Below are 25,270 nucleotides of genomic sequence, written 5' to 3' on the forward strand. Positions count from 1 at the left end.
GTACATCTCGAGGAGCACTTATCTTTGTACATCACACCAAATTTTTCTATCATAATATGACATGTGGTAAACTATTCTTATTTATTTTTTGGTGTAAGTGATGAGAGGAAAAAGCATAAAGATTGATGCATCTTATGATACAACTAAGTATTACTCTTTAAATTTACGAGATCTAGGTTTATTCATGAGAGTGTCCTATTTAAATATAGGATGCCATGTGGATGAAACAACAAAGAAACCTCGAGAGAAAATTATAATTCAAATTTGTAGTTTTTTAAAAGTTTGAATAAAGACTAAACTTGTATTTTAATCAAAAGTTAATAAGGCTTGTTTTTATTCATTACTACTCATTACTTTGTAATCTTAAAGCTCATATGTCATTCCCACTTTGAGCAAACGTTTGTGTGGAATATCGAAAACTCTATCACTTTGTCTCAAATTGTTCTTCAAGAAATTGTAAACATAATCAATCAAAACCCTCTTCCAAATATTGGATCCTTCCTTAGCAACAATTTCACTTTCTCCAACCAAATGAACCACACCATTTTCCCAAGCTTTATCAACTTCCTCAATGTTTTTCTCCAATTCCATTTCTCTAATCTTTTGTTTCTCTTCCTCAATTACACCATTCTCATGATCTCCCTCCTCCTGCATTTTGGTTGTAACCCTAACATCATCCCTTAAAAACTCTTTCATTCTCTCTACCAAAATCCTCTCGAACAACTGATCTGGCTCGTTGCGATCGTCTGTGTAACCATATCTCACAACGCAGCGAAAGATATTAAGCTCTCTTGGCTCAACTCTACGAAAGAGAAACCGCTCGTCTGATGGGACCTTGCTTATAGGCAACGACTTGATCGAGACAAAGACGAGGACGCGATGAAGGACGGGAATGTTGGCCATGTAAAGGTTGAAAATGGGAGGGATGCCTTGTACAAGCTCAGAGTAGAAAATGGCAAGGCCTTGAACTCTACAATGATTTGCATTTGATACAATGTCCTTTAGTTGATGAGAAGAGATCTTGTTATGAAGCTCATAATAGTATTTTCTTCTATAGACAGTGTTCCAAGTGTACATTATGGCCATAAGTGCAAAGGCAAAAGCAAGTGGAAGGTAACCTCCTTGATCAAATTTGTAAAGGACTGAACTCAAATAAAGAAGCTCCACTGAACCAATGACAAGAATGTAAATGATTATCAAAATCATGTGGGTTTTCCATATCATGATCATGATTAATACTAAGAATGAGGATGTGAGAGTCATCACAAACACAACAGCTATGCCTGCACAGAAGAAGAAGATATAATATAAAACTACTGTACATTAAGTATTGTCCTAAACTTTACATTAAGTATTATCTGAGTTAAATCACTACTAAACTCAAAAGCGTAAAGTGAGATAGAGGGAAAGTAAAATGTGTTACCATAAGCATTTCCAATCTGTTCAGTGTTCTTGAAGGCAAGAGTGACAGCCAAACAAGCAAGCATGAGAAGAAAGTTAACTTCAGGGATATAAACTTGGCCTTCATACTTGGAAGAAGTATGAACAATTTTAACTCTTGGGAAACACCCAAGTGAAAGGGATTGTTGAATGACAGAAAATGTTCCTGAAATCATAGCTTGGCTTGCAATAATGGCTGATAATACAGCCACCACAAACATTGGCCAGTATAAAGGTTCTGCATCAATCATCATCATCACACCAAATTAATTAGCTCTTCTAAGAATTATGCCTCTTCTAATTATGTAACAAATTTAAGATTACTTTTTTGTTAGACATATCATATTTTTCTTTTCCTGTCCTTTTTCTTTTGATTGTAATTATAGTTGCAAGATTTTTAAATTTAAATATTTTATTATCTGTTTGATCACGTTTATGTTTCTTGTTTTTCGTTTTTAAGAAATAAGATATACGATTTTTCATAAGTATTGGAAACAACAACAGCTAAACAAGTGTAAGGGTTTCTAATTTTTTCCAAAACATAATTAAAAGTATTGTTTTTATCAATTTTTTTACTTCTAAAAACGCGTAATAAATATCTAACCATGAATATTACATAATTTTAAAATGTTTTACTTTGGTTCATTTTTATCCCTGTACTTTTAAAATGCTCATTTTGGTTCTCTTACCTTTTAACTTTAATAAAGGGCTAAGAGCTCATGGGTTCGATACATAGTGGTCACCTATTTAAAATTTAATATCCTATAAGTTTGTTTTGGACACCTAAATATTGTGGAGTCAAACGGGTTGTCGTGTGAGTTTAGTCGAGGTGCGCCTAAGCTACAAAATGAACCAAATTTGAAAGCGTAGGAACACTATCGAAAGTATATGGATTAAATTCAAAAGTGCATGAAGACCAAATTAAAAGTAAAAAGGATCAAAAGTAGTGTTTAAATAAAAAAGAATGGATGAGTTTTGGGTTGGACCTGGAATGGATTTGAAGAAGGTGTCTCCAACTTCATTAATGTGAGTATGAAGGTAAGAGGCTTGTCCTGTGTAAGCAAGCAATAAAGCTGGATAGGTAACAACACACATGCTTATTTGAATTGATCTCACACTAAAATGCCCAACATCAGCAAATAATGCTTCTGTCCCTACATTTTTAACCATATATAACACAATAAATATATGTTATCCAAACCCCATCAAAATTTTCATATATATATACTATATGTATTTCTCTTAATCGGGTATCGTAAATGACAATTATACGATCGACGGTTCTAATCGATAAAAATTACATGTATCTTTGATTATTTGAGTCTATTTGATTTTTGAAGTTTCAATTACAGATTATCTATCTTTGGCTATAATAATTTAGTAATGGTCAATCAATAACGTTATTGACCAAATGTTGACATGATACGTTTATTAATTTATTCTATTATTTGTCAAAACCTGTCAATTTAGACTCTTAGTTATGATTTTATTTGAAAATTATGGTCGATGCATCAATTTTAATTGTCCATTTTGTTATTTCGATATATTTGAAGAAGTGTTAATAACGTGTAAGAATTAATGCATTGACAATTTTTAAAAAATAGTCTTAATAAATGGTTTAAATTGATTCACTTAGTACAATTTAAGAGTTTAATAGAAACAATGAGAAATCCCACACATTATTTTCCAAAAGAAATCTGAAAGAGGGTGTAAATTGATACTATCATTAGTTTAGGGTTATAATTGGTACAAGCCCCTAAAGTTTAGTGATATGAATAGATATTTTTTCCAAAAAAAAAAAAAAAAAAGTGGTCTCATTAAATTAGGTTTCTTTCAAAGCAATCAAAATCTCAATATAAGAAGAGAAGGAAAAAAAAACATAATTTAAAATTTAAAGTTAGGAAGCATTTAATTTTGAAAATTTAAAGTTTATAAACACTACTCTACAAATAAGTATTTTTATTTTGTTATACACATTTCACTAATGGTTTCCAAAATTAGTAGTTTTGAAAAACTTGTTTTGTTTTTAGAATTTGACTAAGAATTCAAGTATTACTTCAAAAAATATATGAACACCATAATATAGAATTTAAAATAAAACAAGCATAAATTTCAAAACATTGAAAATTAGAAACAAAATCGTAAGACTCATGTGCCCTGGACGAAGAGGTTAATGGAGGGAAGGAATATAATTGAAATACCTGTTATGGAGAGAACAATGCCACCAAGGGAAATCCAAGCTTGGGCTTTGTTCCTTGTAAAATACTCAATGATATATTTAGGGTTTAAAGCTCTAATGACTGAAGGATCAAACTTGACAAAATTGTAGAAGCCAATGGCAGCTATGAAACTGAACCAAATGCATATAATTGGTGCAAATGTGTACCCAACTTTGTCTGTTCCAAATCTTTGAGCCATAAAAATGCACACCAATATACCAGCTGATGTCCCCACTATTGTATCTGTTCATTATGTATATTCATCATTTTCAAATCCAATAATTACCCATCCAAATAAATTTTCATTAATTACTACTAAATAATTTAATCCATTTACATTTGCTGCAATCATTCAAAATTTTAAAATCTCATTTTTAAATATGCTCACCTAAATCTAAAAAAAAAATTCAATAATGCTTTTCTTTGAGTATAATTTTCAAAGTATTTGTTTGGGGAAAAAAAAAATTTGGTACTTTGGTTCTAGATTTCGTTTCGTCTCTTGATTTCTAAATCTTAAACATAAAGATCTTAGATTTTGAATTTTGTTTGGATTTAGTTCCTTGATCTCAAAATTTACTCTTATAATTTTGATTTTTTCATTAAATACTCACTTTTGGTTAGCGACATTTCGTTAATGTTTATTAATTAATTTAAAATAATTATGAAGTGAAATTTTTAACTCAATTTTAATAGTGATGAAAAATAGTGAAACTTAATTAACATTAATTAATAAATATTAATATTAAAGATAGAAAGTACGTAATTAGTGAAAATGGGATTAAAAATCATGTAAATTTTGAAACTTATGGACCAAATTCAAATTTTAAGGGTAAAAATATAACACTTTGAAATTATGAAGACTAAATTGAAATTAACCTAAAAAATTATGGATTAAATATGTAACCTATTTTAAAATTTAATAACTAAATTAAAACTAAATCCAAAAACAGTGGGACAAAAAATTGTAATTTTTTTTTTTACATGGAATATTATTAATAATATGGTTGGATGTATGCATTTAATAGGGAAAAAAGAACCAAAGGAATAAAATGGGACCCATTGTTTACTAGGATTAATCAAATCATTAATTGATTTGATATTTTTGTTGTATTACATGAACTTTTCCCTAAAAAAATCATCACTTTTTAGGAGAATCCTTTAAAGTCTAGTTAAGATTAGACTTAACTTTACTTTGGTCTTCAAATCAAAGAAAATTTTGTTTTATTTTATTGTTTAAAATTTATTTGACCTCCTGATCAATATTTTATTATTCTGAATTCTATTTAACTTTTTTTTAAATATATTTTAACACTTTAATAATTACATAAAGAAATTGAAAGATTTAACAAACTAATATTATAATTTGAAAATATTTATTAGAGTATTTATTCTAACACTTTACACCTTTTCTTTCTTTCTTGGATTATATATACGTGTGTGGGTTTCCACTTTAGATTTTTTTTATTTCTTTATAATCGAAGACCGTTTTCAAATATAATAAAATAAATCAAAATATTTATAGATATAACAAAATATCACGGTCTATTAATGTTATTAGATGTTGATAAATTATGACATTTTTATATATTTTCAATAATTATTCTGAGGATGATAACGAAGGTTTTCGTAATATTAAAATGGAAATAATTGCATACCTTGTGTTATTGAAGATCTAGCTCTCTTAATGCCTCCAACAGCTGACAAAACTGCAATAATTACAAATACAAGGATTTAACTGCAAAATCCAAAAATAATAATAATAATAAATAAATAAATAGAGAGACCAAAATGAAACACAACTCTTCCATATTTACACTTTGCCATCCTCATTTACATCTTTTTGGTCAAAATTTGCTGTAAAATAATTCCAAAGATGAAATTGACTAACTAATGATTTTGACTGCTAACCCAACTCCCAGAAAAAAGGACAAAATGGCTTTTGTAACTATGAGCAAAAGTCCATGAGAACTTTAATATCTTTGCAAATTGCACCCTCTAATTTGCAAAATTTGCAAATTATATCCCTCTATTTCTAAAAAAAATGATTATATTCAATGTTGTTTTATGTGTAATACCAAAAACAAAACAAAAAAATTGATTAATGATATGAATTAGGAGTGTTCGAAAAACTCGATAACCTTAAAAAACCAATCAACCCAATTCAATCCAACCCCCGTGCAATTTGGATTGGATTATCTACTCATTTGGATTGTGTTGGGTTCAAATAAATGAAAATTTTATGGATTAGGTTGTTTCATGGGTTCACTTAATATAACCCAAACCAACTCAAATCAATCTGATTTTATTATTAACTTTAAAATATATTATTTTTGTTACTTATAACACAATTATTTATACATATATTGATTTAAATTTTATTTAATTCTAAGATTTTTTTGAATAATTTATACTTCAACCACTCTTAAAAGTAGTTTCTTTGCATTTTAGAAAGAAAATTTTCACTATATAAATTGATATTGTGTTGTTAATCTTAATTCAATATATAAAAATAATTAAATTAGATTTTTACGTATTTACGTTTTGCTTCTTATTAGAACAAAATTTTAAATAAGTGACCCAATTAATCCGAAATAACCAAACTCAAACCCAAATATTTTATGGTTGGGTTGGATTGAATTCATTTTTAATAACTGAATTAAAGAAATTTATAACTCAAATAATTGGGTGTTTTAACCCAATTTAACCCATTCTACCTCTAATATGAATTATTCAGAAGGTTTTTTTTCTTCCTTTTTTTAAAGCAAAAGGTTCTTTTAAAATATGTTGGGACTTGGGAAGCAATATTTGGTTTTTATTAATTAAATTTCTAAAGTATCCCATATATATTATTATTTTTAAATAGTTCATTATAACCTTTCCCAAGAAAGAAAGAAAAAAAAAAAAAAAAAAAAAAAAAAAAAAAAAAAAAAAAAAAAAAAAAAAAAAAAAAAAAAAAAAAAAAAAAAAAAAAAAAAAAAAAAAAAAACTGTTGATCAAAGTATCACAATAGCTAGTTTTGAAATATAGAAGAAATGTATAAAATAGTGAAAAAAAAATGATTTTTAATTTTACTAGGGTAGAGATGCTATTATTTGGGCTAATATATATTATTCTATATCCTCCAAATTTTTTATCAATCTATGTTCATTGACAAAAAAAAATAAAGAATAAAGAATAAATTAAAATCATGGATAAAACTCAAAAAGCTAATTAAATTGAAAAATACTCAAGCATTAGAGACGAAAATATATATTGTCATATGCATATATATAATTACCAGAAATGCAAGGAGTTAGAACCCCGTCGCCGATGACCATGGAGGTGCCAAGCATGGTGGCAAAGAGCAAAAAAAGCTTGGCGGAGCGGTGGTTCTCGAGCTGTGACTTCAGCCACGATGCCCGCCGCACACGGTTGTTGGGAATGTCCAAACGGTAATTAGAAACCTCCCCATCCTCAGCTTGTTGGCTAGGTATTAACCCTATTTTTGCATATCGACAAAGTAGAGAATACAATGCAAATGTCCCTCCTATATATTTCAACACCCCGAAATGAACCAAATTAAACACAAGTTAGAATTATGTATTAGAATAATATTAAATCATAAGTCGAGTGAAACCATTTAAATCTACTATATCTATCAAAACAATCAAACATAATTCAACTGATATATATTTTGAACCTATTTGTAAAAATATATCTAAATATTTAAAGTTCAACCAATCCATCATGTTAAAAGCTTTAATTATAAACATAATCCAATAGTCTTTATATACTTTAAAAACCTCTAATTAGATATATATTCTTTTTCTTTTTTTAATCTAATAAATTATTCGAAAGTGCATCTTTTCCACTTATGTTTTTATGTGTATTTCCTTTAACTAAAAAATAATACATTTCATTGAATACTTAATTAAATGATTGAGTAAAATAATAAATTTAACAAACTATGCAAGAAAATATAAAAGAAGTCTTTTTTTTTTCTTTTTTAATTTTGACAACTCATATTTTCTTTTCCAAACTTTATTTATAAAGATTGAAAATACATGTTGCATGCACGCCATGTGGATGGCTTTCATAACCTACACTCTAGATAAGATTAGGGTTGGTAACGAGGTCAAGACGGGACGGGACGGGACGGGGATTCTCCATCCCCATCCCTACGGGGTATTTCCACCCATCCCCGCTGGGGAAACGGATCCCCGCCGGATATAAATATATATATATATATATATTTATTCATTCATTGAAGTCACTTACCCATATTATTGTTTCTAGATGAAGAAATATATAATTCACACTTCATTCACATCTTTAATCATAATTATAAACAAAGTATGTTCTAACAAAGTTCTTATCTAATAGAACAAATTGTAAATTCTTAATCAAAATAAAATGAGTACAATATAATCCAAAAATAATTAGTATAATCCAAGGAATGTTTAAATGATAGCGATACTAACCTCTTCCTATACATATAAATATATGTAGTTCTAATGTTTGTTGTCCTAATGAAAAAATAAAAATAAAATAACTTTTATAAGTCATTGTGCATGCAAGGGGTCAACAAAGGATTAAAACATTTTTTGATAGAAAAAAAATCAACATGGAAATTGAAGACAAATAAAATTTTGGTGCTGTTAACATAATTGACAAGCAAGTTTAATTACTCACTGAAAACTAATCATATAAAATCATTTAAACGAGTTGGGCTCTTTTAGATACTAGAATCAATAAATAAGTGTGCATTGCACGTGTCATATTTTTTTTCTTTTAAAATTATATATATATATANCCTAGACGAGACTAGTGACTTGCTAATAAGTCTTTTTCTTTTCCCTTTTTACCCCTGTTACCTAGTTAATTGATTTATCTTATTTATTATTTGGAGGATTTTCAAAAATAGAATAATAAAGAAAAATATTTACACAAATAACAAAATTTAATTATACTTGTGATTGACATTGTTATCAATATCTATCTCAGATAAATGTTGATAGAAGTCTATCAGTGTCTATCAGTAATAGAAATTGATTGAAGTCTATCATTAATATAAGTTGATAGAAGTCTACCAGTGTCTATCTGAGATAGAAACTGATAGAAGTCTACCATTTATATTATCAATAATGGAAACTGATACAAATCTATTATTAATAGAGGTTGTGAATAGAAGTTTATCAGTGTTTTTTTTTTTTTTTTTGTTATTTCTGTAAACAGTTTGGCATTTTCTATCTGTGAAAATTTCTTTATTATTTAAGATATACACATATTTTTCTTAAGAAAATATTAATAATTAAGTGTCATGTTAACATTCATTAAAAATGATACAGAGTCTAACACCAAATAATTAATTAGGTTGTGTTTTTAAATAAAAGAAAAATGAGCCAACTTATTTACAAATAGAGCAAAATGTCAATATCTATCAGCAATAGACTGCGATAGACCGTGGTAGATTTCTTTAACTATCTATGAGTGTCAATGATAGAAGTCAATCACAATCTATTATTGATAAACAGTAATATTTTACTATACTTGAAAATATTTTCTTAATAATTTTACTTAAAAACAATTACCCTAATTAAATTTACTCCAAAGTTATAAAAAGAAACTAATTCACTAAAAAATCAAATAATTAATGGTAAAAACAATTCCTAATATAAACATAAAGAATGTATAGAAACTACATAATTAATACAATTTCTTTCATTTTTGTCTTATAAATTTAGTCTGCCTCTATTTTATCTCAAATATGTAACATTGCAATTTTTCGTTGTTGGTGTGCTTTAACTTTTATGTTTGGATTCAAATTCCGCAAAAACTAAATAAAAAATATACTTTTTTATCTATGAATATTAAAAAATAAGGTGTGTTTGACCCCTAATATTTCAAATTAGCCACGTTAGATCCTCATAATAAAATTGGCTTTAAAATGTCCATCTACTAAAATAAACATTAAATTTACAATTGTGGAGGATTTTTTTTATTAGAGTACCTTTTAAACCTATTTCGAGAAATTTTTAAAGGAAAAAACATTATGAATTATTATTATTAGTTTTTTTTTTTTTTTTTTTTGAGAAAGTATACATTATGAATTATTGACTTCAAATACAAATGTTAAAAAGTTGATTTCATTTTTTCTTAAAGTTTGATTTTATTTAATGATATTTTGTATTAAAAAAATACTCTTTAAAAGATAACTATACTCATTAATTAGTGAAAAAAATTATACTAAAAACATTTTAATAAGGTTATTAGATTGACAGTGAAGTAATGCATCTATTTTATATATAAAAAAAAATGAGATCCTTGATTTTTCTAACGTAGGATGCTCACCAAAAGATAGGGAAAATTGTATTCTGGTAAAAATTACAAAAATGATTATTTAATACTCGACTAAGAGTTTAAGATTTTCAAACAACAATAAAAATAAAAAGTCAATAAAAATATTTGATTTTGAGTCAACAAAAGTACTGTTTAGTAATACATGCACTCGTCTAAGAGATTAGATCTACAATTTATAAAAGAAAAATCTCTTATAATTCAAAGAAAATTACAAATTTTGACTTAATTAGACGAGTAATTTTCATTAATTTACATAAACTTCTTATAAATATCTCGTTGAAGGTTTTATTGTGTAATATAGAGTTTATAGTAGTAAGTAATTATTGTTCTAAAAGCTCATCTCAAAAGCTTTCCTAGATTTACAAAACTAAAAGTATGTTGTTTAAAAGAACCCATGACTCGAAGAATTGAATTAATCCATCTCAATCTAATTAATAGGCATTATTGTCGATCTATTTTAAGTTGAGTTAAGTTCGAATCAATAAAATTATTGGAATAAATTATATATATATATATATATATATATAACTTTATAATTCTTTTTGTTACTTATTCTTCGATCATTCTTAAAAATTATATTTTTAAGATTTTAGAATCAAAATGTTCATAAGTACACGTAAATGATGAGTTCATTATTTGAAAATAAATAAATAATATATCTTACAATTTATCATTTTATTTTCTCTTATAAAAAAATTTTAAATTAATGACCTCGGATTCAATGGGTCGCGTTTATAATCTAATAAGAATGGTTGGCTGAAAAAATTTATAATTCAAACAAAAATAGAAATAAAACTTTGAACAATGTTTGAAGTCTAAATATTAACATCAAATCATTTATTCAAAGTTTAAATAGCGATTAAAAAACTAAAATAAAACTTTGAGCAATATTTGAACACATTTTAAGATGCATACATTTTTTGCATATCACTCTAATCATTACTCTATAAAAATAAACATTATTCTAAGAAAGCAATAAGAATTTTTTTACATAACCAACTATGAGCTAACAATAAAGTGAAATGTACAAAATAGGCGCAACTTTGTACAAAAGAAAAATATTTAGATGGTTGCACCCAGTTTTACGTAACTCAATTAAGTGCCTAACCATATGTTGTCATGTGGAAAACTTCTTTTTTCTCAATCTTTTTTTTTATATTTTATTCTTTTGTAATCGAATAGAATGAATGGAGATTAATATAATCCAAACTACACCTAAGTATTACTCAGATGTAAATTTCTAAAAATAAGTCATAAGCCTCCCATTAATTAGTTGTCACATAAATATTCTTTTACGAATATATATATATATATATATATATATATGAACAAAAAGAATATCATTACTATTTCTATAATTTTAGAAATTTTGTCCATGCACTTAATTTATTTAAAAAAAAATAAAACTAATTTAAATTTTATAAAAAAAGTGATAACCAATTTATTTAATGGAGAAGAAAAAAATAAATACGGTCGCCATTTGTCATTAGCTTGCAAAGCGATGAAGACGTACTTAAACAGAGGAATCAAAGTGAGCGTATAATAAATCAACGATAAAACTCCCAAAACGTCGTCGTTATGTTTTATCCCGGCCGGAAAGTGTGCTCTGAAAAACGTACAACGCGACGTTCCGATGTCTCCGTACACTATTCCGATGCTCTGAAACGCCAATTGCAGAGTCACCTCCACACGCGGCACGGCGGCCGTTGAGGCTGTTCGATTCAATGTCTAATGAGTCAAAACGGTGTAGTTTCGGCCATGACAGCATTTTCGGACTGTTGTTCACATCGTTTGTTTCTACTTCTCCGGCCATTTTTAAAATTTTTAGAAACAGAAAATTAAGAAAGAGAAGAGAAGTGGTGATAATGTGTATTTTCTTAGGGAAGACAAAAGGGTGTGCTTTTATTTATAGAGACAAAATAATTAGTTTATTTTTCATTTTGGGTTTTTCTTTATCATTTTAATTCATTTATATCAAATAATTTTTTGGTTTTTAATCTATTTTCTTTGTTTACTTTTATTTATACGTTTCATTTTGTGGTTCAAGATCCCTACTCGCAAAAAAAAAATGGTCCTTAAAATTGATTTCTTTATTTGAAAAATTTACATAAATTTAGAAAATGAATCTCAATTTGTACAGCAAAGTTACAAATAGGACCAAAGCAATTTTATTTTGATTTATATATTTTGAAAAACGTTTTATTTTATCAACATAAACTTAATTCAATTGATTCTCTCGAACAAGAGATAGAGGACTCAAAATAAAATTTCATTTTGGTCTCAATCTTTCAAAAATGAATTGATTTGATTCCTCCATTGGAAATTTCTGCAAAATTATTGCAAATAGGACCTAAACAAAATCTTTTTAAATGTAATATAATAAATATAGATAAAAGTTAAAAAGTACGAAAATCAAAATAAGAAAGAAAAAAAAAAAAAAAGTTGAAGTGTTACGTTAAGAAGAAATTTCTTTCTGACATTTGAGTAAATGTCTACCGTAGACAAATATCTGAAATTACAATACATTAGCCAATATGAACCTAACTTATAATAAAAGAATATTTGCATTTTTTTTTTTTTATGTTGACAGGTAAAATTCTCACTCTACATTTATTATATTAAAAAGAAAAGGAAAAGTCAAAATAAAAGTGTGAATTTCAAAACACATGCTTAAATTAAGCAACTAGAGTGTTTATACAAAATTGAGATACTAAATGAAATATTGAAATGGTTACTAACTAAAATAGATAAATATAAAAGTTCAGTAATTAAAATAAAATTTGGTTTATAAAAAAATGTAGGAAACAAATTGGAATAAGAGTATGAATATTAAAAGAATATAATATACACTGCAAATTACACCGAATGAAAGAGAGAAAAGTCGTGGAATTAACTAATATAAGTAATAATCCTACCAGTTTAATTTTATATAGATATGGCGGAAAGCCTTGTTTAATTTCAAAATTTTAGGTCGGATAATTATTTGGTTTTTTATTTTTTTATTTTTAAAAAATTAAGTATATAAACACTACTTTTACCTCCAAATTTCTTTTTTTTTATCTATTTTTTATCAATAGTTTAAAAAATCAATCCACATTTTTAACACTAGAAAAAACGTAGCTTTTAAAAATTTGTTTTTGTTTTTGTTTTTTAAATTTGACTAAGAATTCAACTATTGTACTAAAGAAAGATACAAATCATTCTAAGAAATGTGGAGGAAATAGACTTAATTTTTAAAAATTAAAAACAAAAAAACCAAAATTATTACCAAACGAAGCTTAAGAATGTGTATTATTTTAAATACAATTAGGTGTAGGAAGTTTGAGCCACAAACTATGTGGTTATTAACACACTCGTATATCAGTTAAATTATACTCACTTTGGCTTTAAAAATATGTTTTTTTTCCGATAAATACAAACATATATATATATATATATAACATAAAACATAAACCATTCGAACTTTTAACTCTTGAATGGATAAAATATACACTTTGGTAGTGAGTTAATGATATAATAATAGTTAAAATACCATTTTCGCATTATATTTGGAGCTTGTTTTAGAGGTTGGGCTAATTTTAGTTTTTAGTTTAGGTATTTTCAAATGATCAATTTTAGTTAAAAAAATTCTTTGAAATTAGTCTTTAACCTAATTTATTGTTGATTTTTTTATATAAAAAAATTATTATCCAGTAGCCCTTTCTATATAAATTTTGGATAATATTCACATATCATATTTTCTTGTATGAAAATTTCTTAGATAATAATAATAATTTTCATGCAAAGAAATATAATGATGTGTTATTATATTCTAAAATTTATAGTGAAAAAATTAATATATAATAAAAAGTTTTTGAAAAGATCAATCATAAACTATCATTAGTAACTAAATTTAATATTTACTCAAAGCTAGAATTGGACCTATGAACTAAAATTGAAAATTAAAATTTCCAAAGTACAAGACCAAAAAATGGTATTTAAACTTAAAATAATACTATATCTATGTTGTTTATACTATAATTATTTTTTTTATATAAATAGATTTTCGGTTTAAATATTATCTTGGTCATTGTACTTTTAATTTTGGTTCATTTTGGTCCCTATATGTTCACAATATTCATTTTGGTCCCTATACTTTAAACTTTAGTTTATAAGTCTTTGTACTTTTAAAATGTTTATTTTAGTCATCGTGCTTTCAAAAAGTGACCATGTTGTTCCCTTCGTTTTCATCTTTACTTCATTTTTAAGAAATCAAAATGGACACTTTTTTTAACATTCAAGGACCAATATGAACAAAAGTTGAAATTACAAGAACCAAAATGAGTATTGTGAAAGTACATGGATCAATATGAATCCAAGTTAAAAGTATAAGGACTAAAATGAACTAAACTAAAAAATACAGGGACTAAAATAGTATTTGAATTTAATTTTGTAAAAAAAAAATAAATATAATTTGACACATTATGATATGTCGTTGGTGATATGTTTTTTATAATAAATCTAAACATATTATAAAAGTTAAGTAACTCATGCCGTGCAAAAATAATGTCATTGTATTAATCTCTTTAACACTAGGTTACACAAATATATATATATATAGAGGGAGATTTTTAAAAATAAAAAAATATTAAAGAAAAATATATAATATATTGATAGATGCTGAATTTCTATTCGTCTTTATCAATTTCTGTCAAAAATTATTTTACTATATCGTGTAAATAATTCTTTTCTTATTTTTTTATTTTTAAAAATCTCTCAAAAATATATATATATTCTTTAGATGGCAAGTCAACTTAAAAGTTTGACTAATTGTGTGGGGAAGTGATAAATGTGTAATTTTTCCAAGTTACGAGAAAACTGTCATATATGGTCCCCCTTGCATCGTTCACGTTTTAATTTATCCAACAATAGGAAAACAAATGTTAAATAATTAGTGTATTTCTTTAACTTTTAAGTTTGTATAAAATCTCTAAATCTATAAGAATATCTAATACGTCTCTAAAATTTTAATTTTATATTCAATCCATCCTTAAATTTTAAAATTAAACTTTCAATTTTATGTCACATTTAACTTCTTATACTTTAAAAATATTTAATACATTCTTGAATTTTAACCCATTTTTATCAAATAATTTCTTATTTTTTTAAATTTTATATCTAATAGGTCCTTGATGCCCATCCAACACATTTTTTTAATTCACATATCTACTAATTATAAATTTGAAATATTGGATCATACTAGACATAAAATTCAATTTTATATCTGATAGTTAAATTAATTATTTTTTTAAAAAAAAAACCAAATGAATATATCATAGGCTTATTAGATTCAAAATCGAAAGTTTAGAAAATATTATACACAAATTTTTAAGGTTATGGACTTATTAAACAAAAATTGAAAAGTCTAAAGATCGATTATTAGATACTTCTGCTTTTTGAAAGTTTAAGGACCAAAAAACACAAACATGAAAGTTTAGAGATGACATTTGTAATTTACAAAAACAAATGTTAAAGCTTAGTTGATACTTTTTAAAATATTTTCAAAACTACAATGTTTTTTTTTTAAATAATAATAATAATAAATTTTAGAGCAAATATCAATTTATATTCCTAGATTTTGGATTTGTATCCATTAAAATCTTGAATTAATAATGGTATCAATTTCAACTATGAACTTTCGTAAGTGTATCAATTTACGCTCTCCTCCAGATTTTGTTCTACAAATATTGTGTGGAACTCGTGATTTGAGTCAATTAAACTCCTAAATTTTCATAAGTCATACAATTTAGATATTTGAAAATCATCCATGTATTGATTCTCAAAGTCAAACACGTGTATACTTTTTCAAATATCGGTTTTATAAAATAGACGATTAGAGTAAATACATGAGAGATTTTCAAAGAAAATATTGACCAAGAGTCTAAACTGATCCATTTATGAAAAGTTTAGAAGTTGTATTAAATTTCACGTGAGATTTTTCTAAAAAAATATACTAAATGATGTAAATTGGTATACTCACAAAAATTCAAGATTTAAATTGATACAATTATTAATCCATGATTTAAATGGGACATTATTTTCAAGCAATAATACCCGAAACCAAAACCATTCAAAGTTGAGAAAATTTGATAAAAAAAAAAAAAAAAAAGTGTTTTGTCCTTTTGGAGTTTGGTTCAAAAGAATGATCAAATTTTGTTTCCTTTTGCTCTTTTTTCAAGAATCTTGACTTTCGAACCTACGTTTGTTTTGTCGTAACCACAAGTGAAAAATAACTAATTAATTATTAATAATATTGATGAAGATAGAAATGAAAGTTAAAATAATCTACCATATTTCCTTTATTAAAAAAAATTATAAGATACTAATATTTAATGTTTGAGCGATTGAATTAGGTTCGAGTTAACAAACTTTCATTTCTTAATAGATAATGATTGAAGATGTTAAAACAGATTTAACTAAAATTCATTAACTCGCACTTATAGGTGTGACCCTTTGAACAGATATTAACCAATTAATTTTATAGAAATGAAAAAAAAATCTCAGAATAGATCTATAAATACATGATTCTAGTCTCCGATATATTGTGTCTCTTTAACCTCATATTCTCCATCTAAGTGTAAAGATTATCTACGCACTAGTTTGAGTTACACAGTTAAGAAAGAGTCAAATCACGTTCGCTCTACAACAAGAGAGTCACACAATTTTTCTCTTAGATTCAAGAATTTTATTTAAATGTTGTTGACTTTGACTTACACCCTTATATTAATCATAACATATTAAAGTTTATTTCTTGGACGTTTCTTTCTAAATTTTCTTCCCAAATCGCAAATTTAAAATTTGATAAAAGGAACTTAAAATTTGCCATTTCATTTTACTATTTTATTATATTATAAAATTTGAAACTTTAAAAATGTGATAAAGATGTTTTATAATGTTAATTAAGAAATAAGAAGATCGTCAGTTTATAAGTCAGCTTCATATATGAAACTTTTTTTAGTGAAATTAAAAGTAATGTTTTGAGGATTTGTATCTATAATGAACAATATCATATCTTCGAAGAATAAGGGTAAGAAAATGATTTTTTAATTAAAAAAAAAAAAAAGAAAATAGCTAAAGCATTAGAAAAATAAAATCTCTCAAATTTATTTATTTGTATTATAGATGAAGAAAATGTCATATTTTGAATTTTATAAATCATTGGGGAGAAAAAAGAGGGGAGAGATTGGAAAAAAACCCAATGTTAAAAACTTTGTAAAGAGAATAAAGTCTTAAACTCGCACGTGAGATTGGACATGTTTGATTTGATTTATTTTATTTTATTTTATTGAGAGAAAAGTGCATGCTTGAATGATGTACTTAGGAGTTTGATCAATTTTAATGAGGTACTTTCAATAAATTTTAAATTTATAACGAAAATATTAATAGATAATAAAAAGATTTTGTAAAAAAAACAATAATAAACTAGCAAAAGGGACTAATTTTAATATCATTGAAATTACAAAGATAAAAATTAGACATTTGAAAATATAGATATGCCAATTCTTCTTAAAGTATTGTCTACCGTAATATATCAACTTAAGTTTTATGTGTTGATAATATGAACATTATGCCAGTTGAGCTACACTCTTGTTGGCTATGTATTCTGACTTTTGTAATGTCATTCCATCACTAATTATAACCCCATTCCCTTCCTGGCTCCCGACTCCTGAGAACTAATGAGGTGTACAATAAACAATTCTAATACAACATGATTGTTAACATAGTTTCAAATGTCATATTTTTAGTAAGGCCATGGTTATTAATCTGTAGTGAAAATTGATGTAATTGTAATGGGATTACATTGACAGGTCAATCGTAATGGATCACAATCACAAACATAACTAGATTGTCTTTATCATGTTTTATCGAGAATTATGAATCCGTCACATTTACTGCTACTGTTACCATTTAAGGTCAAATGATAACGATAATAGTAAAGGTAACAATAAATGTGACATATTCATACGTCTCATCCTATAAAAGTAACAATAACCATAACTGTAATGGTAACCGTAAGGATATCGGTTAGTAAGTCTCACGTAATTTTGAAACACAGTCAGATTGAGCTCGACTGGATTGCGTTCTTTGATTACAGACTAAGAAGTGGTCCCACATTTTATTACGATTACAAAACACAGGTAAACAACAACAAACGTAATTAAATGGGACTCATTTTTTAGATTACTATTGATTTATTACGTTTTCTCTAGAGTAAATGTGGCCTAAAGTAAATAATCAGCTAACCCAATCTCTTGGAATCATTTTATATTCACTACACTTTTCTTTTACTCCTATTAGTTTAAGAAGTTGCAATGTTACCCTTAAATTTCTGAAACATTTCTATTATAAGTACATTTTTTATTTTGAAATTATAAAGTTTAAGTTTAATATTAAATATTAAAAGAACAAAAGTATTTTTTTAATGAAGGGAAAAATTCAAGAGTATTTTTTTAATTAAAAAGTTATAAAAGAATAATGGTATCTTCTTTTAAATTTGTGTTTATTTGATCTTTAAATTTTAAAAATGTTTAATAAATTACTAAACTTAAATGGAATTTAGAAGGATTTTATTATCGAATGAAGAATAGTCTCTCAAGAATATTTATTTAGCCATCAAAATGTAGTTATTAAACCTAAATGAGAATACAAAAGAGACAGTGTTTCAAGTGACTAAATCAAATTTGTCAAAAATTTGGACAAGAAATCTTCATCATAATGAGCAACAAATCAAAATGGTTCATTTATGGTTTTCAATAGGACAAGTGTCCTATTTTTAATACACAAGAATTTCTTTCATTCTTCATCCTTGACAAACCTAAATTATTGGCATCCTTTTTCCATTAAATATATATATATATATATATATATATAGTTTGAATCATTTATCTCATTGCCATTTTTAACACAAACAAAGAAAGTTGAATCAGTCTCTTTAGAATCAATATAAGTGCTTCTATAGTAATCAAATTAAACAATTTTGAGGAAATTGTATAGAAGGGAAAAAAATTAAAGAAACCATCCTTTTGATTTGCATTATTTCCTCTTTGATTTGGTAATCATAGAGAAAAACCAGCAAAAGTTTCTGAGTGTTGCATAGACTTGTCTCTTTATTTTTTTTACTAGCTTTGGTTCATTTGTTGATTTATTCCTTTTGGTTAGGTAAGAATGTATGGTTTGTTTGGGAATGATATGATTCTCAATCACACAAGTATTTATTGAGGCATATTCGATAATATCCTAATTGAATGTTCTTTACTTTTATGATTTCCTAAACCTTCCATGTTCGACATATTATAATCTTAATATATAAAGGATCGATTAGAATCTTTAATTGTGCAACTAAAGTAACAGAAAGTTTAAAATTAACATCTCATCTAATAACTATTTGATTGAAGGTGCGTTTATCCATCCGTAATATAAATTGGTGTAATTGGAATGGGATTTCATTGATGGATAAATCGTAATAGGCCTAAATCGCAAATATAATTAGATTGTTTTTTATCGCATTTACTTAGAATTATAAATTTGTCACATTTTACTGCTACTGTTATCGTTACCGTTATTGAATGACCCTAACGGTAAGATAACAATAAATGTAGCAAGTTCATAATTATCATATTATTACAATAACAATATCTATAACAATAAAGGTAAATGTAGTGAATCTCATGTAATTTTCAAACATAATCAGATTGAGCACCTCCCATTCTTCAATTAAATTGCGTGTTTTAATCACAAATTTGGAGGCGAGCCCTCCTACAATTTATTATAATTACGGAATACATATAAACAATAACAAACGTAATCGACTGAGACCCACTTTTTACTTTACCATTGATGTATTACATTTCAATTGGGGTAAACGTGGTCCAATTTCTTTGTTATGTTATCTACTTCAAAATCTAATCCAAATTCTGATATCTATAAAAATAGTTTTTGAAAACTAGTGTATGGGCAAATTCAAAAACTAGATTTTAATTTTAATAACTATTTAAAATGTGTTCAATAATATATTTATAAATCATAAAACTAATTGTAACTACCCATTAAAAATTAAGTTGAATATGAATTATTAATTACTAATTTATGAGCATGTTTAATGCTGAAAATTTCATATAAATATTATTTTGTAATTTCATATACTATGTAATACATTATATGATACATATTTTAATTTTTTTTAAAAAACAATTGAATATATGATATGATATGAAATACTATATTTATAAACACTTATCTTTTCTTAGATAATTCGACATTTTGAAATTTCAAATTCAAAATTTGAATACACTAAAACATAAAAATGTTATCAAAATTTGTACTAGTTAGATCACATAATATGAAAATAGTTGTAAAAACATAATCTAGATTGTCTACCAAATTCATACTCACTAGACTTGAAAACATTATAATAAAATCAGAATTGTCTACCAATCATACTTTCACTAGACTTTGAATCATAAAATATAATCAAGATTGACTACTACCAAAGGGGCCTGTTTCCTAAAGATAATAGGAAAACTATGGTAAAACAAAATGGTGAAAAAACAAACATAATTTTCAAAAATTAAATGAATATCAAAGGAGGCTTAAGATGTCAAATATTTGAGAACGAAAGAGCTTTCCTTAACTTGCATTTACGAGTTTATAATACATGATAGAGAATTTACAAAACTTGCACCATGCTATAGGCAAAATTTGGTGCATGAACTTTAGGAAAGTAGATAACGAAATCTTACAAAATATCAAGCTGATATAAAGGGATTGCACAAGCAAAGCCCATCTATGAAAATGGTGGAACAATAAGAAGACGCCATGGTTGAAGTTGTCCTATGATTATTTATGATTTCTGACCTTATCAAATATCGGGTTCTCAAGAACTTCCCTTGCCGAAGGACGCCGTGTCGGGTCGGGATCCACCATAGCCTGTTAAAGTTATCAATCAATCAGAAAAAACAGCTAAGAAATTGCAAGGTCCTGAGCATCTATCATGAAGTAAATAGTGAACATTTCCTTATCGTCTTACAAAGTCGATCTAAAAGTCCATGTTTTTATCAGAGAAAAGTTGCTTCTATAATTTATCTTCCTAATGGTATATGAGACATCAAATTCCCTTCTGCTTCATCCTGGATTTCATCCACTCAAAAGCTAGTTGAGATTTTAAATTATTAAATCTATCATTAAAAGACTTGAAGGAGTGTTGAGAATCCCACATTAAAAATGAAGATATCTTATACTTTAATAAAATAGATGAATTACTTCTCTCATTACCAATTGGTTTCATGATGAAGAGATCTTACACTTTTAATAAGATAGATGGGTTACTTCCCTGGTTACCAATTAGTTTTGAGATGAAACTCATGTTTATCTAAGATGTTATCAGATCGACATTCGATCCAAAAAAAAAATCCAATTAAAAATGATAAACTCAAAGAGGCATTGAGACGACATATTGAGGACCCTACACTGAAAATGAAGAGACCTCAAACTCCTTATAAAGTGGGTAGATTGCTCATCTCATTGTCAGTTGGTTTTGGGATGAACCTATGCTTATCAAATAAAGAGAAACTTGCAAAATACATCTTGGGGATTTTTGTTTTGATGAATTATGTTGCTGGAAAGCTAAAATCAGGCTTCTCAGACAACATTTCTACCCATAAAAGAATGTACGCAAGCAATCAGCTCAAACTATACAAATGTAGCATAGATACCTAAGAGAATATCTAAAATTAGTTTGTTCTCAAAAGGATATGTCTGGTTTTATTTATCTCATTCATCTTTCTAAAAGACATTTTGTATTCAGAAGGTTCAAACAAACAAAATCAAATATTCCTTTTGGCAAACATAAGTTAACATAATTTGGAGAACCTTCTAACTTCTAAGGGGAAAAAATAAATGCAGCTTCCTTTTGTATTTTGGAAGGTAGGGATGCAACTTTGTTCAGTTTTACTTTAGGTGGCCTAAGTTTTGACCTTTTGACAATGACAACTTTTCACATTTTTAGTGGAAAGTAAAATTAGTGGGAAGAAAAGCAAACATAGGTAAGTATATAATGACCAGATTCCACCACAAGGTTCACCAGAGGATGAGTCCAGGCCAAAAGGCATAGTCAGTAGAAATGAAGAGAAACCACCAAAATACGACATTAGTAATCAGTACCTTGATTAAGTTTTGGAATTGCAATGAATGACCAGGAAGGAGTGGCAATTTTCCCTCCTTAAGGTTCATGAAATGCATTTCTGGTAATGTGGATCCTCGGACAATCTCATAAATAGCAGCTCCCAAGGAGAAAATATCAACTTTGTCAAGATAATCATATCTTTCATTCAGAATTTCTTGAGGCATATAGCGCGCATCACCCTCCTCAATCGGTAGGCTCTTATCAAGAAGGGTAACACATCCAAAATCACCAAGTTTAAAGACACCATCTTTGACATAAATATTGTCAGGTTTCACGTCTAAATGAGCTACTCCTTTCTCGTGCACAAAGAGCAATGCCTTTGCAATCTGTTTGTAGTTTCATTGTCAGCAGAGAAGCCATGAATTTCAAGAGTTACCAGTTCTAGAACTTAAAATTTGGAATGGATAAAGCTAACATATTAAATATTTTAAGGCTACATAAGAATTGGAATGTATAAAGATAAAACATTAGTACATAATTTATAACATTCTGGATCATTATTTTTCAGAAGAGGCATTTCCTGTTCAAATTAACGTATTGAATGAAGTGCAGAAATAAAAAATTTAATCTTCCAAGTAACAAATTAGAATTAAGCTTTCATTAATGTCATCATGTGTTAACAAAAGAAACATTTTTGGAATGAAATGTCATATGCAGAGAATGTAATGTTTCACAACTCAACGGAACTAAACCTCACCTGATACAAGGCTCTCAGTGCATCTACCTCAAAGAATGGGTGAGAATACCTGCCAATTGATAAACTACAATCACAGAGCTCCATTTGAATATAGAGTTGTTCATTTTCAAACCATGAAGAGTAGTATCCAACAATGTTTTCATGAGATCCTACACGTTCAATAGAGGATAACAATCAAGAAAAAATAAAAAATTGCACCAGAGAAGAAAAAGAGAACAATGACAACAGATAAATACAATAAAATGGAAAACCATATCTAGATAAATCTACTAACCTAAAGCTGCCAAAGCTTGAACTTCCATCAAAGCTCTCCTCCTACAAAGGGAAGGAAAAATCTCAATTACACATTTGCTAGTGTTTAGAGGTTAAACATATACAGACACGCACCAAAAGAAGTAACCTTTCTATGTCTTGATTCAACGGTCTTGTGCTTTGTTTGACAGCATATAAGCAGCCATCAATCCTCTTCAATACCTTGAAGACACGGCTAAAATTTCCTGTCCCTATTTGCTGAAAATAGACTGAAGTTAATGCAAAATTTGATAGCCTGAATTGAATATGAATAGAAAATATCCCAATCTCTATCAGCAGAAGCTTGCAGACACTAAGTAGATGTTTCTGGATACCTTTATCTCATGAAAATCAGTGTGATATCTTGAAAGACCATCTCCACTAAACAGCGCAGGAAAAAATCCTACACAAAATTGAAAAACACGAAACTAATTCATTTCCTAGAAAAATCTATCATACTGCAAAAGACAATTTCAAAAAAAATGTTTTTTGTAAGGAAACAAGACCTTTCATTGATATAACGAAAAGAATCTAATGCTCAAACTTACAAGAAACGATATTAAAGGAAAATACAACAATGGATAAAACAGAGAAGAAGCGATTTCAAAAAAATGTTTTATTATTTTTTATGTCATTAAGAACTAAGTGAACTGTACCTGCACATTTTGTTCTTTGATTACCAAATGGGTCTACGCCTACATCTGAAGCATCTTTCAAGTACGGGTTCTTCATGCAAGGAGGAGGCATAACTCGACAGCGTAGAGCAACTGCAGATTGAGAAACATAGTTTTGTTTCTTCGGCATTGCCATTGTCTCTTTCTCCATATCCACATCATCTGATCCAAACGTGTCATTTCCAAGTTCCACAACTTGTTCACAGCCAGACAAACTCGGACTCAAAGGATGTACTAAAACACTTTCTGTGCCAAAATGAATATTAAATGAAGAAAACTATTACATTACAACATTCGAACAACTTAAATCACTAATTTCAGAAACGAACACAAGGCTGTCAGATTTCAAAAATATTCCAGATCAATGTCCCCATATTGATCAATGACTCCAACACTAATTCTCTTTAGTTGCAAGTGATTAACCATTTACCATTATTGATTTGGAAAGTTCAGCTTAATATGATTACAATTAAGCGTATATCATTTGCACGTGATCATCTGATTTCTTATATCAATCCCACTCAATACAGTTAATTAACTGAGATAAAAGTTCAAGATCGTCAACTTACCATGTATTTTTCTCTTAGTTTTAACAGTATTAATCTTCTCTGGAGATTTGGGGCAAGGAATGCATTCCTGCCAAGACAAGGACAGCCAGAAAAATGAGAGAAACAGCTTTTTCTTCTGAAAAAGAAAAACACCCTGGGTTTGGCCTGGTTAGCTTTCTCCATTAACTTCTCACCTGGTTGCTATCCACACCATTCAACAAATTTTGATTGTCCGGGGTGATATAGTCAGGGGTACTGCAATAAACAACCCAAGAATTATCTGGTCAGTTACAGAGCAGCCTTAAGTCTCACCAACCATCATTAAGCATCCATGAATACCAATCTCAATATTGACAAGCAAAAGTAATTTCTAAAAGTATTCAATAACTAGTAAATCATAATACATTATTCTATCTATTTAAGTTAATGTCACAGGAACTGACATCCATTTTGTAACTAATAAGCAACTTAAACAGCAGCTCAAACCAACTCACAAATGGTAAAAAGGGAAAAGGAAGGAACAAATGAAACAAAACTCACCAGAAGAAGTCTTGGCTAAGAATGAAATCTCTGTCCTCAAAGTTAGGAGAGGGGGAAGGGAGAGCATCGGAAGCGTTGACCGTCGGCGGTGCTTCAGATTCAGGCAAGTCCTGGAAGCAAGCGGCGGTGGAAGCAGCGGCGGAAGAAGAGGAGCGGTGGAGGTGGAGAGGAGCAAGTGAAACTTGCCCTAACTGAACCTGCAAGTGCCTCGTCAATGTGCCTTTCATCTTCTTCCTCCTCGTCGTCATCGTCGTTCTTAGGGTTCTGGATTTTCTCCTCATCAATATGCTGAAGCCTTTCCT

The 25,270-nt window shown here is 27.6% G+C and overlaps 2 protein-coding genes across 2 annotated transcripts; both read right to left on the reverse strand.

The window, feature by feature from the left end:
• Positions 1–240: 240 nt before the first annotated feature.
• Positions 241–11,859, reverse strand: LOC120069142 (potassium transporter 5-like). The gene is given in 9 exon segments (XM_039020825.1): positions 241–1,283; positions 1,424–1,678; positions 2,427–2,594; positions 3,642–3,902; positions 5,315–5,365; positions 6,937–7,185; positions 11,470–11,479; positions 11,481–11,682; positions 11,684–11,859. Coding segments are annotated over 9 exon segments (2,244 nt in total). The 5' UTR covers positions 11,812–11,859; the 3' UTR covers positions 241–363.
• An 8,804-nt stretch (positions 11,860–20,663) lies between these two features.
• On the reverse strand, positions 20,664–25,270 carry LOC120069141 (wee1-like protein kinase). The gene is made up of 10 exons (XM_039020824.1): positions 24,969–25,270; positions 24,623–24,683; positions 24,450–24,516; positions 23,863–24,126; positions 23,542–23,609; positions 23,316–23,425; positions 23,190–23,230; positions 22,916–23,064; positions 22,197–22,544; positions 20,664–20,963 (listed from the first exon to the last, which is right to left on the reverse strand). The coding sequence occupies exons 1-10, from the start codon at positions 25,247–25,249 to the stop codon at positions 20,874–20,876; spliced, it is 1,479 nt and encodes a 492-aa protein (XP_038876752.1). The 5' UTR covers positions 25,250–25,270; the 3' UTR covers positions 20,664–20,873.

Source organism: Benincasa hispida, unplaced genomic scaffold (genome assembly GCF_009727055.1).
Source record: "Benincasa hispida cultivar B227 unplaced genomic scaffold, ASM972705v1 Contig245, whole genome shotgun sequence".
In the NCBI taxonomy this organism is placed as follows: domain Eukaryota; kingdom Viridiplantae; phylum Streptophyta; class Magnoliopsida; order Cucurbitales; family Cucurbitaceae; genus Benincasa; species Benincasa hispida.